Raw genomic sequence first — 14,502 nt, forward strand, 5'->3', positions numbered from 1 at the left:
CATTTTGTAATGAGATCACAGCAATTTTTTTTTTAAAAATGTGTCTGGGAAGCCAGTTGACTAAAGCTTAAAAGTTATTGCAGAAAATTGAGTTAATGCTCCAAGAAATCAGAATAATATAAAGCAGAGCAGCTGAAGTAATAACAGGCTGTATAGCACTGTACTAAGAGGTGATGGATTGAGCAACTCCGCTTCTATTGAGACATAGTTTTAGACGGATGTTTACCAGTTAAAATGGGCTGCACTTTTGTGGCTACTGGGTCCAACCGCTGGTAAGATCAACAATACATTCCCTATGGCGGCAGATACAATTGTGCAATAAATATGTATAGGAATTCATAAATTGGAATTGCCACAGACACACACAAAATATATATTTCCACACTGACATACATCTGATAATTCAGTCTAATATTGAATTTATAACTGTTTTATTGTGCAGAGACTTTGAATTTCATAACACAATTTTCAACCTCACTTTATTTTGTAATATACAGTTAATTTAATAGAAAACTTTCAGTAAGCACATATTTGTTCTGTTATTTGAATGACTATAAAATCAAGGACGTTTACTAGAAAAGTCAGATATTCCTTCAGCGAGACGATGTTACAATATAAACACACAAAGCACAGTACTCCATCCCCATTCTATAGAGATGACAACACATGGACTTCACAGTGATTAGTATTAGCTTAGACTATTACTCCGCTTAGTAACAAAGAGGTGTCACGGTCAATAAATGTTATAGCATGATCATTCTCTGCGGCTTCCTCATCACTGTGCATGTACAAGAGCACCGGCTCCCTGGCCATAGCCAAACCCTTTGGGTCCAAAATTCTTTGCATAGCAAGCTAACAGGAAAAAAAAAAATTTATATAATCAATATGGATTACCATGTTACTCAAATAACATATGTAGCTAAAGAAATATGATACAGATTACGTTGTAAAGTTTCCCCACCATACACTTGATGTTAAATTAAAAAGCAGGTCTATGTGGAATCACAGATTCTTTTAACTGACTTTACAGAAATAGTGAGTCAACCAATATTAAATTGATTTTAAATTATTGGTTTTGTCAGAGTATAGACTGTGTTTATACCAATCAAAGCCCTAGCTGGAGAATAAAAACTCAACACCTTATGTGGTTGTACATATCTTATTTTAGATATAGGACAGATGAAATGGGTCCTCAGATCTAATTTCTGAATTAGACGAGTCTTAATAAAAGAGAAAACTTCTGGGAACAGCTAATAAGTATTTAAACAATGGTTGTACAGGATGAATTTCTGTACTAAATGTATGTTCTGTATATTTCACATGTCTTCCCTAGGAAGTTACTTTGACTGTTTTTCCTCTGTCTGCATGTATTGCTGTGTTTCAATACAATAGGAGGCTACATTTCAGGAAGCTGCAAGTGTAAAGGCACACTATTAAATACATTTTCCTAGTATATACTTTACACCCTGGCATTATATGCTAAATTTGGTTTTTCTAATGTCCCAATAAAATGAAATTTTCACTAGAACATATTTATTGTCTACAAATCATTTAGGGTGTCTGTATTCTCTGGACAGATGTTTCCTAATATTGGCCCTGGCCAGTCTTTACCTTTATATTTTCCAATCTCCTGCATTTTTCAGCTGCCTTGCGTCCTTTTTCAAAGGCTAGATTACATTAGGAACATGTGGAATACACCAGCCCGCAGCTGTAATTCCTTACCTTTGCAGTAAATTTCCCCTTCTTTTTCAGTCAGAGTGGTGGATTCAAGACTCTTGCCACACTTAGCACATCTAAAGCAATTCTTATGCCAAGGCTGTAGAGAGGAGACCATGTTTATTACATTCTGCAGGTGGTTAAACAAAATTCGATCTATTACAGAATTTAGGAATTCTTTTGCCCTGCAAGTTTGAAATAAAATCTACCATAGGGAGGAAAAAACACCTACAATCTGATGGAAATCCACACAAAAGTCTGTTTAGAGATGCTTTGTGCAGAATGGGGTGGCCAGGTCCAAATTCTGCACCACCACAGATAGTCTTTTAGCTGCAAATATTTGAGCTCCAAAGCCAATTTTTCCCCTTGCCATTTAGGACAAGCTCATGGACCTCAGGAACACCATTTGACATCACAGTTCACCTGCTTCTAACTTCAAATCCACCTCCCTCCCCACCACCACTTCCTATCCTTAAGGTGACCGTGTCTGGAAATGTGTTACGGACTGGATTTCTGTTGGTAATTTTCAATATTTTATTAATATATAATGTTTTTCTTCTAGATTCATAACTTTTAGGATATACTTTGTCTGGGGAATCTATTGATCAACCCATAATATGCAAATATTAAAATATTGTCCAACTTTGCAGCTTAACCTATTAAGGAGATTAAACAATGTTCAGACCAGACATTAGTCTAAGACAGGGGTCTGCAACCTGCGGCTCTTCAGCCTCCTTGTTGTGGCTCCCTTCGGCTGCCGCTGGGAGATCCCTGATGGGGGATCCCCTTCCTCCCAAGACACTGCGGAGGAGGGGGATTCCCTATCCGGTGTTCTAATGAAAAAAATCTACCAGTGAAATAAATCTACCACGGGGTGTGTACAAATGGGTGTGTACAATGACATCCCCCTCCTTTGAACCCCAATTCCTCTGGAATGGGGAGATGTACAAAACCAAAAATGTAGGTGCAAGTGGGGGACACCCGTGACTAACACCCCCTAAAATTTAATTGTTAGGCTATCATCAGAACATAAAGAACTCTGCCCATCAAAAAAATCTACCGTTACACATTGCTGGAGGCACCTGAACCCCAATTTCTCTGGAACAGGAAGGGGGTACAGGTGAACAAAATTAGAGGTGCAAGTGGGGGACACCTGTGGCTAACACCTCCTAAAAACTCCACCCATCAAAAAACCCCTACCCTGTTACACATTGTTGGAGGCTTCTAGCACCTAAACCCCAATTTATCTGGAAACGGGGGTACAGGTGAAAAAAATTTGAGGTGCAAATACGGGACACCTGTGGCTAACACCTCCAAAAAACTCATAAAAACCCTGCCTATCAAAATAATCTACCCTGTTACACATTGCTGGAGGCTTCTAGCACCTGAACCCCAATTACTCAGATTGGGGGGTACAAGTGAACAAAATTAAAGCTGAAAATGAGGGACACATGTGGTTAACACCCCTTAAAATTTCATCGCTAAGGCATCGTCAGAACATAAAGAACTCTGCCCATCAATAAAATCTACCGTTACGTTAGAAGCCTCCAGCTTGTAATGTAACAGGATGATACGTTAGAAGCTGGAGGCTTCTAGGGGCATAGTTCAGTGTTTAATTTATTTTAAAGTAGGCCTACACATGCACAGTTGTTGTAACAGGTAAAATTAAAAAAATATTAAAACTTTTAAAAGTTTATAAACTGTGTTATGTTTTGCGGCTCCAGACTATTTTTCTTTAGTGGAAGAGGAGGCAAAATGGCTCTTTTGATAGTAAAGGTTGCTGACCCCTGGTCTAAGACATTCTTGTAGGGTTTCATCTTACCTTCCCAGCTCCCATTACTTTCTCAGCAGCATAGACAGATTCACCACATCTTGGACACTTTTCAGCTCCCCCAAATTTCTGAGCAAACTTTGAAGGGTTTGTGTTGGTAGTTGGACTTGGACGTGCTTGCTGTGCTCTGTAATAAAACACGGATAAGGCTTGTTTGATCTTGCAGATACATTTTGGAGAAACAAATGCCAGAACATGACTCATTCATTATAAACCACTCATTTACAACTGTCAACTGGTATCCAATTCATCAATCATAAAGGCACAGGTCAAACTATATTTTAGCGTGATACAGGATTTAAAAACGTGTTTGTTGAAAAACTTTAGCAAAGGTACCTTGCATGGGAAGAATGCTGGTACATATGAACACCTATGATTGCATAAAGAACACAGAACTATGAATGCACCCAAGCATAAACCTATAGGAGAGAGGCATACTTCTAATAATGGCACAGTGATATTGAACTGGCAAAAAAAAGCCTCAGATGGAATTTCCCTCACTTTGATTCCAAAAATCTCCCAAGCAGGACACAAAACAGGAAAAATAACTTGATGGTGGTTTTGACCCCTTCCTACTGTACCCAAAAAGCAACTTGGCAGTCGTCCTATTTACATTCTACTTCACACAATTTAAAAAGCACCTGGACATACTGATTTAAAGGTCAAACCTACCCTGGTAAACATCAACATGGAGTGGATTTATTTTACGAATAATAACCAGATTATGGACCCAACAATTTGGTCCTTTCTGAACTGTTTTTTGTGTTCCTTATATAATAGCATTTTGCCTGCAGTGTAATGCTTCTGTGAGGCCACAATTATCTACTATCACATGAATGTCCTCCATTATCTTTTCCACATAATGTAATGATTGTTGACTTATGTCTTGTGTTTTGCATAATTGTTTCAAGTGCTGGAATGAATCCATTTGCTGCAGTAAAATGTTGGCTGAAATAACTGGCCACGTGAATACAGAACTGTGCCAGTTATTATACAATAAATAGCTGTGTTGGAGCAGGTCAGTGAATTATTAGACAGGAATATCAAGTATTGAGCTTACTCTTCTGGTTTAATGCCCAGTCTTTCCCCTCGGTCCATGTTCAGAGTGCCTGCTCCTTGCCCATATCCATAGCCTTTGGGTCCGTATTTTTTCCCATAACAGGACCGGCAGTAAATTTCAGCATCATGAATAGCCACCGTTGTACTATCCAGATTTTTTCTGCATACCACTAGCAACAAATGAGGGAAAAAAGATATTATTTGTCAAAAGGCAACAGTAACGAGTTAACATAAAAAAAAAAAAAAAAATACATAAAATTATTAAAAAGACTCAAAAGTTAATAAAGTGTATATAAACCAAAAAAAAAAAAAAAACATTTATAAATTGCACCCTACCAGTCCTTAAATTGGGTGGCTATAAAAAAAAATTCAGGCCTACACCCCTCACCTATTTTATTACTTGGTAGTAGCACAGCTCTGTCCTAGGGCGACAACTCATTAACAGTACTGTATGTATGAAGAAGCAGTGATGACACTGAATAGAAAGAGCGGTAAAACTACAAAATATCTCTAGTTCTGCTTATTTTATTATAGAAGGGTAGCGTTCTGTATTTGAGAGGAATTTGGGATGGCTGATATTATTGTACCCAGGAATGTGCATTGGACTTTAATGGTATATTTAATAGATCAAAATAGACCAAAAAGTTAGTTGTTAGCAATAACATACATTTTAGGTTTCTATACTAGATATAGGAGATCATATCAGTTGCCAAGTCTGGGTATTAAAATATTAGGCAGCCCTGAGTTATAAACCTTTGGTCAGTAAATGAAAGCAACATTATTCTATATACAACAATTTTAGTACTGGATTGCCGGAATCCAATCACAGGAATAACCTATAAAACCCAGGGAGACCTTGACTGGTATGCTGTTATTGTAAGCATCCACACCTTGCTGTAATAAGCTTTAAGGAAACAAACAAGGTAACATTCTATCTGGTTTAACACTGTCCATGCAGAACAGAATTCATTAAGTGGAAATTGTGTATCAGTTCTGATTAAGGATGCACGTAATATTTTTGCAGATGACACCGAATGTTTAATTTCCAGCACGATTGTTCCAGTGGAAATCTACAAGATGGAAGTTCATATAACAAATATATCAGACAGATGCCATAAACTTTTAGTAATCTTACATTCCAGCCTCTTGGCAGTATAATCCTTCTTACAGGAGGATTTGCTTAATCACCCCACAGTATTCATTGTAATTCAGAAAAAAGAAGATTTCTGTTTATGTAACATCTTCTGACTCACACATGAGAGTCACCAATTTTCTCAGGTCTATATCAATAACATTTCTTAGAAGGGATAGAAATAACAGTGCCCTGCTCAACACAAAGATCGTGTCTAGCAGTCAGTATATAGGTGCCGGTCTCATTTGTACTTCCTCTTTTATGTTTTCCTCATGCTCAGGGTTATATAAAAGACATAATAAATTAGGCACAATATAGCAAACACATTTCTAAACTTACTGCAAAGAAAGCAGCACTTATGGTAACTCTTTCCATCACACTGCACCTCTTCGGCATGGTAAACCGTCCTTCCACAAGCACCACATTTGTTTCCACCGCCCCAGTTAGGCATCTTGTGGCTAGAGAATAAAAACAGAATATGTTTCATTATCAGGAGAAACAAGGTATGCACTAGATCTACCACTAATAAATAAATCATCAATGGAGGATGATACAGCACATTCCTCTCTAAATACAAGGGGTTCTTCTTGGAAAACTACCAAAAGTCTTCCCTAATGAACTGGTGAAAATAATTAATGACTAGCATACACGATAGCCGACGCTAAAACTATAGATTTATTTTAATCCACATTAACTTTTTAGGGCATATCTTGTGTTTCAATGATTGTAGACACATTTTGAATACAGATTTAATGTCTAATTGCCTGTTTAAATATGTTTTAATTGTTGTCAACCATTGCAATAAGGTGTACTTTACATAACTGAATTGCCTGCAATTTACATCTGTATGAGTTGTGTTTGTTTTTTTCAGATGACAGATTCTCTTTATAATGAATACCCAAAGTGTAATCTTGTATATATGTATGGAGTCAGGATTTAAGCAACTTTTGCAAACTGTTTTATGCTATGGCTGAAAGTTCAATGCTTGTATCATATGGAGTTAATACACTTTGCCCTACTTTAATCACATATCTGTAAATATGTCATTTGGCCATTGTTCTAAACTGCATTTACAGCCATTCCCACAGCTCATTAAATGTTTATTGCAGCGTATCCTTGTTGAAAAGATTTCCTGCCTAGGTAACATATGTTACTAAAAAGGGAAATCCTTCTAATGAGAGGATAAACCGCAATAAAATTTTAACAGTCTTTGACTCTTACACTTCCAAAGCAAAATGTTTTTACTTGTTCATGTTAAACATTTAGGCTAAACTATATTCTTTTTTCAGTCTTACATAGTTATACAGGCTCCTCTTCCGTACTGAAAATACCAATTCTCATTTTACTGCACACAGCTTCTTACAATGTGCATTAGAAACAGAAATAATGCAGACTGAGAATGCCCCATTTTATGTCTCATGGACATTATCCAGCCATTTCCTCCCTGTTTAAGGTGTGTGCTTGGTTTACCTCCATCATTCACTAGAATATAGTTCTTTATTATCTAGGACAAACTTCATTAGGCAAGGTGCTACGTTTTCAGGAAGCCCAAACACCCTTGCTAGTAATATTTTTTTTGTACTTTTAATAACTTGTAGACAAAAAGAGGAACGAAGCAAGGCAAAATATGAAGTCAGGCAAAGTATGGTTCTGGTATTTTTCATTTACACTAAGCAATTATACCAACTGATACCGGTAGAAAAAGGGGGGATTTTAGTAATATGCAAAATAAATAGGATTTTTTTTTAAACAAACAAATATCTGTTAAACTCATGTAAAAAGTCAGGCACTTACAGAACTAGTTACACAGCAGCTACAGTATGTTATTTATACAAAGTTCTCTGCCAGATAGAACAAATAAAGTCTTATCACATGCCTGAAGGTTTCAGTTTCTATAATTGTGGCTGCTGCACGTAAACCCCAATGTTTTGCAACCCTTCAAAATGGTTCTTTATCTTTGCCAGATTTTTCTGGGAATAGTTTATAAATGTTTCATTCTCTTACATCCATGGAAAATGTGTGAGATTTGTAACCTACCAGAAGTGTTTGTCACATAACATTCCATAGTGCGTGATATGTGCAGAGGCTGGCCTATGATAAATGTGACTTTTTGACACATAAATAAACACAACAAACCACTGAATGTAAGGAAATCCTCACATCTGCTAGTGTCTACCTCCCTTGTCTCTTACTGAAAGATCAATTTCCTGTTTTAAATTCTTTTTCTGCTTTTAGGATGGTTTCTGTATATTGGTTCCCATTAGTTCTTGACCACATGAAGGATGTACGTGAGTTTGTACTTTGCACTTGAAGCCTCCATGTGGTTGTGGGAGTCACACCAGTTATCTCGGTGACAAAATATTCTCCAGTAAAGTTTGCTGTTCTTAGCCTGTGTTTATATGGACTACCAATGACTTTACCTTTGTATGCCTGAGCTCCCAGTTGTATGTTTGTATTTCATCAGATCCAGCCTATGGACCTGAAGGTTTGAAGTTTTTGTTCAAAGTAAGTAAAAAAAAAAAAACTCCTAAGTAAGCCATTAACATGAACGTTGGTTTGCATGGATATTTTGCTAGGATTAATGACTGAACAATGGCAAACCTCAGTACCAGAATGAATAAACACAACATTCATTCTGGCTTGGTCAATCAAGATGGCAGAAGATCTAGCAAAACGACAGTTAAGTCGGCTCTGACGAAGAAGAAGGGGAGGGGATTTTACCTTTAGCAAAACTAAAGACTTGTACAGACATCTGATGGATGTCCGAGGATTGCCGCTAGTGACAGATGAATGAACAAGCACTGTATACACAAAGTCATTCTGTGGAAGGTTGAGCGGTTGGCAACTCATTGCACTCTCCTCCACAGGAGTGAACAGCATTCATTCCTGATCAGTCCAATTATCTGTCATGGTGGATTGATAAATGATGTTGGGGCACAGTAGTTGTATGGGTCAGATTTTTGACAGCGACAAGCCCGACAATTGGCCTGGGTGTGTACAGCTTAAGGCTTTTTACCTAGTGGAATTCCAAAAGCAACCTAGTGGAATTCCAAAAGCAAAACGGTAAGGTATACAGCACAGGTTTCTTTAGAAAAGTAGCTGGTAAAAATCTACAATAAAGCACCATAAAAATCCTGACATATATAGCTGGATAATAAAAAAATGTAACAAAAATGAACATGCACATAAAAAAAGTACTAAAACTTCCCAAAGTGCATATTACAATGAATCAAAACACATGTAACACATACTAAAAAACGCATGTCTTCTTGAAGAGGAAGGAAGGTGCTCCCTTGTTGTTTATTATGAATGAAATTGAAATGACCTGGAATTCTTTGAAAGTCAGGAAAAGACTTAAAACTAGAGTAGATGGAAACCTTTATGATGAACCATGACAGTCATTGTAAGCAGATTAACATCTTCTAAACTTTAAATATTTCAATTACCTCCACTTTGCAGAGATTTTCATGTTGTGTTTACTGGACAGAAAGAAGGAAAATCGTTAAACTAAAAGACCAATCGCAAAAACTGTACTGCCAAGGGTTTAACCCTTCTTTAAAACTACAAAAACTTTTGTGTATAGTTGACATATGGTGAAGAATGCCTGAATCTGACAATAATTGTACAAGTGGTGGACATGTATGGTCACCTAGTATTTGCCTCTAATTATTAGTCCAATGTAGCCATTACAAATTCTCCATCACCTGTCTTGGGAACAAGCAACCCTGTGTGGTTCTGGACGGATGTCACATTGCCAGCAGCCTGGTCACTCCCACCACAACACTGGTTCTTAAAGAACCGCTGTCTGCACATTTGACAGCTGGGAGAAGTGAGCAGAACTGTAGTTTATAATAACTAAAACGAATTTGAGTCATTAAGTTCAAACACTTACATTTCCATTCTATGGATACCAGGTCTCCCTTTGTATCTCACTTTAGACGCTACATGTTGGGTCAAATTTGCTTCTAGTGTTGAATCCCATTTTGTGTGAAGTAGCAGTCCATAAATAAAAGCCTATGTGAATGCCCTTTCCCCAAATTATAACCTCACCAAACAGAAAGGAGAAAAAGCCATGTGCAAAAAAAAACCAACAAAAAAGAAAACAGGTTTGTACTATCCCCAATCCAAAGGAGTACTTCAACTGAAGTCTATATTACAAGGGGAACTTTTGGAGTGAATATATATATCTCCTGTCTTTTTTGTAAGGTATTCTTCTAAGAGTGTATAACCCAGGGTTATGTGTATGTTTGTGTGCAATGTGAAGATTGTGTGTATGCTTGTCATTTTAATGTACAGCTGTGAGCATGTTTGTGTGCACAGAGCAGAGTTAGGTGAATATTTGTACACCTAGAAGAGACTACAAAATAAAAATAAGTAAATATACAATAGCTTTCCTCATACATGCCATTTCCAATATGGCTGTGTTGTAAATTTTGCTATGTTTGTTAGGACAGCCAAATTGTTTGAATGAGCTGTTCAATGCAACACATCCACCACAAGCAAGCATACTGCTTGCTGCATTTTTCAAGGTGTCCGACTGCAATGTAGTACATTGGTTAGATGTACTTGAGGTGCCATTACTAAAAAATGGCAACCCAGCACAACAGTGTCCGTGCTTTGTGCTGCATTAAAGAACTAGTAACTTATAGTACTACCAGCCTTTTTTCTTTCATTTTTTGAATGAATGGCAACACTGCCACAATTAACCTAATTATACTTTCTATAGGACTTGAAGCATAGTGCCTTCCTGTACCAGGACACTGTTCATTGTTGGTGTAGTGAAACAACACTGGTCATAAGACATGTGGCTATGATTCTTGCTCTAATCTTGCTCAGCCTTTCCTTCAATCATGCATAGAGAAGCTACAGCAAGAGCAAATCTGCTCAATTTCCATAATCATCTAAGATAGCCTTTCCTAACCTTTTTGACATGTAAAAAGCTCCAAAATAACTTTCTCTCAGGAAACCTTGCAAAGTAATATACTTGCATATTGTGGTTCATGAAACACTCTGTATAGATATTAGAATACATAAAAGAATAAAGAATGTTGCGTACTTGACACCCAAAGCTCCCCTTTATGACAACCAATACCTAAATGAAAACCAGTAGCCATAAATTTCACTGGTTTAGTGGACACAAAGTCAAAAACCTAGGCTTGTAAACGCCTAACCTCCTTCCTAACAGGCCGGCCACACCGCACTTTCTTTTGCCTGGGGAGGTTTCACCTGTAAATCGCCGTCAGCATTTCCTAGTGAAAATGGGTCTATGATAGGAACTACTGATCAAGATACATTTATTGATTTTATGCGGGCGTTTGCGACACCTACGGGGTTTTGTTTATTTTGGGTATGCGGTTGCACCAATTATTTACTTAAATTTTTTTTTTGTTCCACGCTATACCAACAAGACATTACTGGTGTATCGCAGTCAGAAGAGCACCCATAATAAAAGAAACATACTGCTCTTTTGACAGCACCAACCAAGCCCCTGGGGCTTTACCACACATCCCATAATAATTTTATTTGTTGTTTAAACAAAGTTAAAATAGCTTTCAATACATAAAACATGCATTGTTAGTCATGGTCACAATTAGGCCCCTATGGGTTTTTTTATACAAGAAACTTATTTTCAACTTATTATGCAATGTGCAGCTTATTTCATGTTAACTGAACATGTGAAAAAGAAAGAATAATCCATTTCTATTTAGATGGAGTTGGGGGGGTTAAAATGTATGGAATCTAGTTTTAGAGACTCCTCCATAAAGCTTGGTACCAATGAACCATGAAAAGTATAGTACCTTTAGTTCAAGGGTTAAGGTCCTTACCCATTTATTAAAGACCAGTACAACAAACTTCACAAACCACAAATACAATTGCAGGACTTCAGAAGACTGACAAGAATCAACAAGACCCACAGGCTAAAACAACAGGAAAAAACCAAACCTCTATAAACTTGAAAGCTATATTCTTACGTGATGTGTTGAGGATTTGCCTCATCTATGCACACCCTTCCAGAGTTTTAATCTTCCCTCTAATTTTCAGATCCCAGCACTCAATGGGCTGTGGGAAAGGGATTTGTCTAAATACTTCAGAACTAAATGGATTACAAGGAGGAGAAGCAGTAAGGGGCCCTCTGCTAGTTCTTGACTGATCTAGAAGTACTTACAACACACATAATACAATGCCTTCTCCCTAAGGTCCCCAAAATGGTTGGTTTTGATTCACTAAAGGAATAAAGTTTATTTGCAAAGTGAATGTTGGTCATTAGGAAAACTTGCAATCACTTTGAATGCTCATTCTGTTTCCGGAAAATGCTGGTACCTGGTTGTGTGTTCACAAATATCAGTTTACAAAGTAAACTTTCATTTTGCTAGGTGAACAACCTCATTCCTAATGTGTTGACTTACCTGTGGAAACGTGAGCTTCCATGCATTGCCATCTATTCCAGTGATGCCACAAGTGCACCATCCTCCCGCAATATATCACATTAAATAGTGATAATACAGCTTGCACTTTTTTCTGTGTAATGGGCAGCCTATATAAATAATTAGGGTTCCTTATCATACCGAAAAATAACAAGTAGGACAATGTTGGCTTTTCTAAAGGAAATGCATCGGACAGCCTGAATTGAATGGCCCCTTATAAAGTTATAGATAGTCGCCCAGGACAAACCCAAGCCTAAAATCTTTATTCTACCTTTTGGAGTTTCATTATCCTTTTTGCAACATCATTTGGCTGCTAGCCTAGTAGTACATTCTCTGCTAAATGAAAAATGAAGAACAACAAAATTATCCAACCCAATTTTATCTGTTATATTAGGGTTAAGATTTGTATATATAGATGGAAAACAATGCATTACCTTGCAGTCTGATATATTAAAGTGTATCTTTCACTGGGAGATCACAAACTGTCCTGGTTCTATAATATACCACCTGCCTGGAGTTCAGATGAATGTTACACAACTTATCACACATTTATATGCATTCTTGTTTTAGGTGTGTGACAAACTACGCAAACTAAAAGAGCATATTTACATCCAGGCACTCAGCATTCTTTACAATGACTTCAGATTCCATCATATCACACACACACTGTATACTTCTAAACCAAGGTAAAGGTAACTAGAATAAATCCAAAAGCTAAATCAGCAAATGAGAGATTGTAAGCAACTAATTTCTAGGTTTCCAATGGAATGAGAAAAGACTGGATGGATTGTTTAACGTACCGCGCTGCGTAATATGTTAGCACTATATAAATCCTGTTTGTTAATAATAATAGTTAAACATCAAACAAAAGGACACATCATGTTGTGTAAATGAATAATCGGTCAAATCGGATTACTCTTTCTATCCACAAAAGATTGTAGGAGCAGAATATCATGCATGTGTGTGTACTTCCCATGGATTAATTACCATTCAGAAAACAGATCAGATTGATTAGTCAGGTGCATGATTGGCAGCAAAGAGTGGCCAATCTACAAATCTCCATATTTAAATCAATAATATAAAATAGCAAACTCTAAATGTTACAGATTACATAAAATAAGTTGCAAAAATGGATAATAAATAGCCTTTTGTATAAAATGATAAATTTCATAGATGAACTGGAGCGAGCCCCCCCACTTCTGTATGTAATTTGATGGCTAAGAGCAGCCAGTGCAATAATAAATTAGTGCAGCTCAAGGCACTGCAATAACTAGTAAGAACAAACAGCAGGCCAGCCTAGAATGTTCCATCCAGTGCAGACAGTGCTGCAGACCCACACCAGAGCTTACCATTCAGCAGTGCAGCACTCAGGTCTGTACAGGCAGCAGGGAGACAAGTGAGAGCACAGGGAGCTGATCAGGCAGTATAGTGACGGGGGCGGGGCTTGTGGAGGGTCACGTGTCAGCCCATTGCTTCACCTAGGAGGGAGTGGAGAACTCCTCAATTCTGCCACATACTCTCCATCCCAGCCCTCAGCATGACATCATTCCCCAGCATCTTCCAGGCTGTAACCTCTGCTGTGCTGGATGCAACTGCTTCTCTGTCTTCATGGGAGAATATTGGTTTTTATTGCTTTCCTGTAGCTTTTATTGGCCTGCATGTAATGCCATGATTGCAATTGGTTGGATCAGCATGTAAAATGTAAATCAGTTTTTACATAGATGGGACATATTGAAGCAGAAGTCAGATTAGTAAAAGAATTGACATAATTTTTTATGACTGTGAGAAAAGGGTACTCAGATTTCCGCTTGCAGTGTCAGCTTAATGTGGAATAAATTGTCTTTTCTTGCAGAAGGGACAGGTGATGTCACAGGTGCTGAAATAAAATAACCTGATTTGCCTGATCACAGTTTTTTAAATTTACTCCCCTGTCCGGGTTCCATTGCAGGTGCTGCCATTTTCTGGGTTCCAAACTTTGGCCATCTTGATTGGCCGGAACAGGTTGTTAATGAGTTCATTCAGTTCCAGCAGCCCCAGCAAGGATAACGGCACATACATGGCGCTTTACACTGAACTGCACATGCCCAGTTCAGTATTATCAATAAAGAACATAGCAATCAGGCAGGTAAGTCTCTTCTGCAATAATGATCCTGCCTGATCACATGTGGAACTAGAGTTCCCCTATAATTAGCAGCTTTGTGCATGCACTAGAGATCCATCATCTGCCCCTGGCCAATTGAGAGGCCAAAGACATAAAACCCAGAAGAAGACAAGGTGAAGATGGAGACACCCAGGTAGGACAGAAGAACTAGCACTGAAGGTAATAACTCTGCCAGGTA

General features: G+C 37.7%; 1 protein-coding gene across 1 annotated transcript; it reads right to left on the reverse strand.

The window, feature by feature from the left end:
- Nucleotides 1-414: 414 nt before the first annotated feature.
- Nucleotides 415-13,660, reverse strand: CSRP2 (cysteine and glycine rich protein 2). The gene is made up of 6 exons (XM_072401397.1): nt 13,513-13,660; nt 6,078-6,196; nt 4,608-4,776; nt 3,539-3,674; nt 1,723-1,816; nt 415-852 (listed from the first exon to the last, which is right to left on the reverse strand). Exons 2-6 carry the CDS (start codon nt 6,187-6,189, stop codon nt 776-778), a joined length of 588 nt encoding a protein of 195 aa, XP_072257498.1. The 5' UTR covers nt 6,190-6,196; nt 13,513-13,660; the 3' UTR covers nt 415-775.
- Between the last annotated feature and the right edge of the window lie 842 nt (nt 13,661-14,502).

Source organism: Pyxicephalus adspersus, chromosome 2, assembly GCF_032062135.1.
Source record: "Pyxicephalus adspersus chromosome 2, UCB_Pads_2.0, whole genome shotgun sequence".
Taxonomy (NCBI): Eukaryota; Metazoa; Chordata; class Amphibia; order Anura; family Pyxicephalidae; genus Pyxicephalus; species Pyxicephalus adspersus.

Coding starts and splice junctions, on each gene's coding strand:
- CSRP2 (XM_072401397.1), bottom strand. CDS start 6,189: ATGCCTAACTGGGGCGGTGGAAACAAATGTGGTGCTTGTGGAAGGACG. Junction 1,817..3,538: donor AAGTAATGGGAGCTGGGAAG/GTAAGATGAAAC, acceptor TCCTCTCTACAG/CCTTGGCATAAGAATTGCTT. Junction 853..1,722: donor AGGGGAAATTTACTGCAAAG/GTAAGGAATTAC, acceptor TTTTCCTGTTAG/CTTGCTATGCAAAGAATTTT.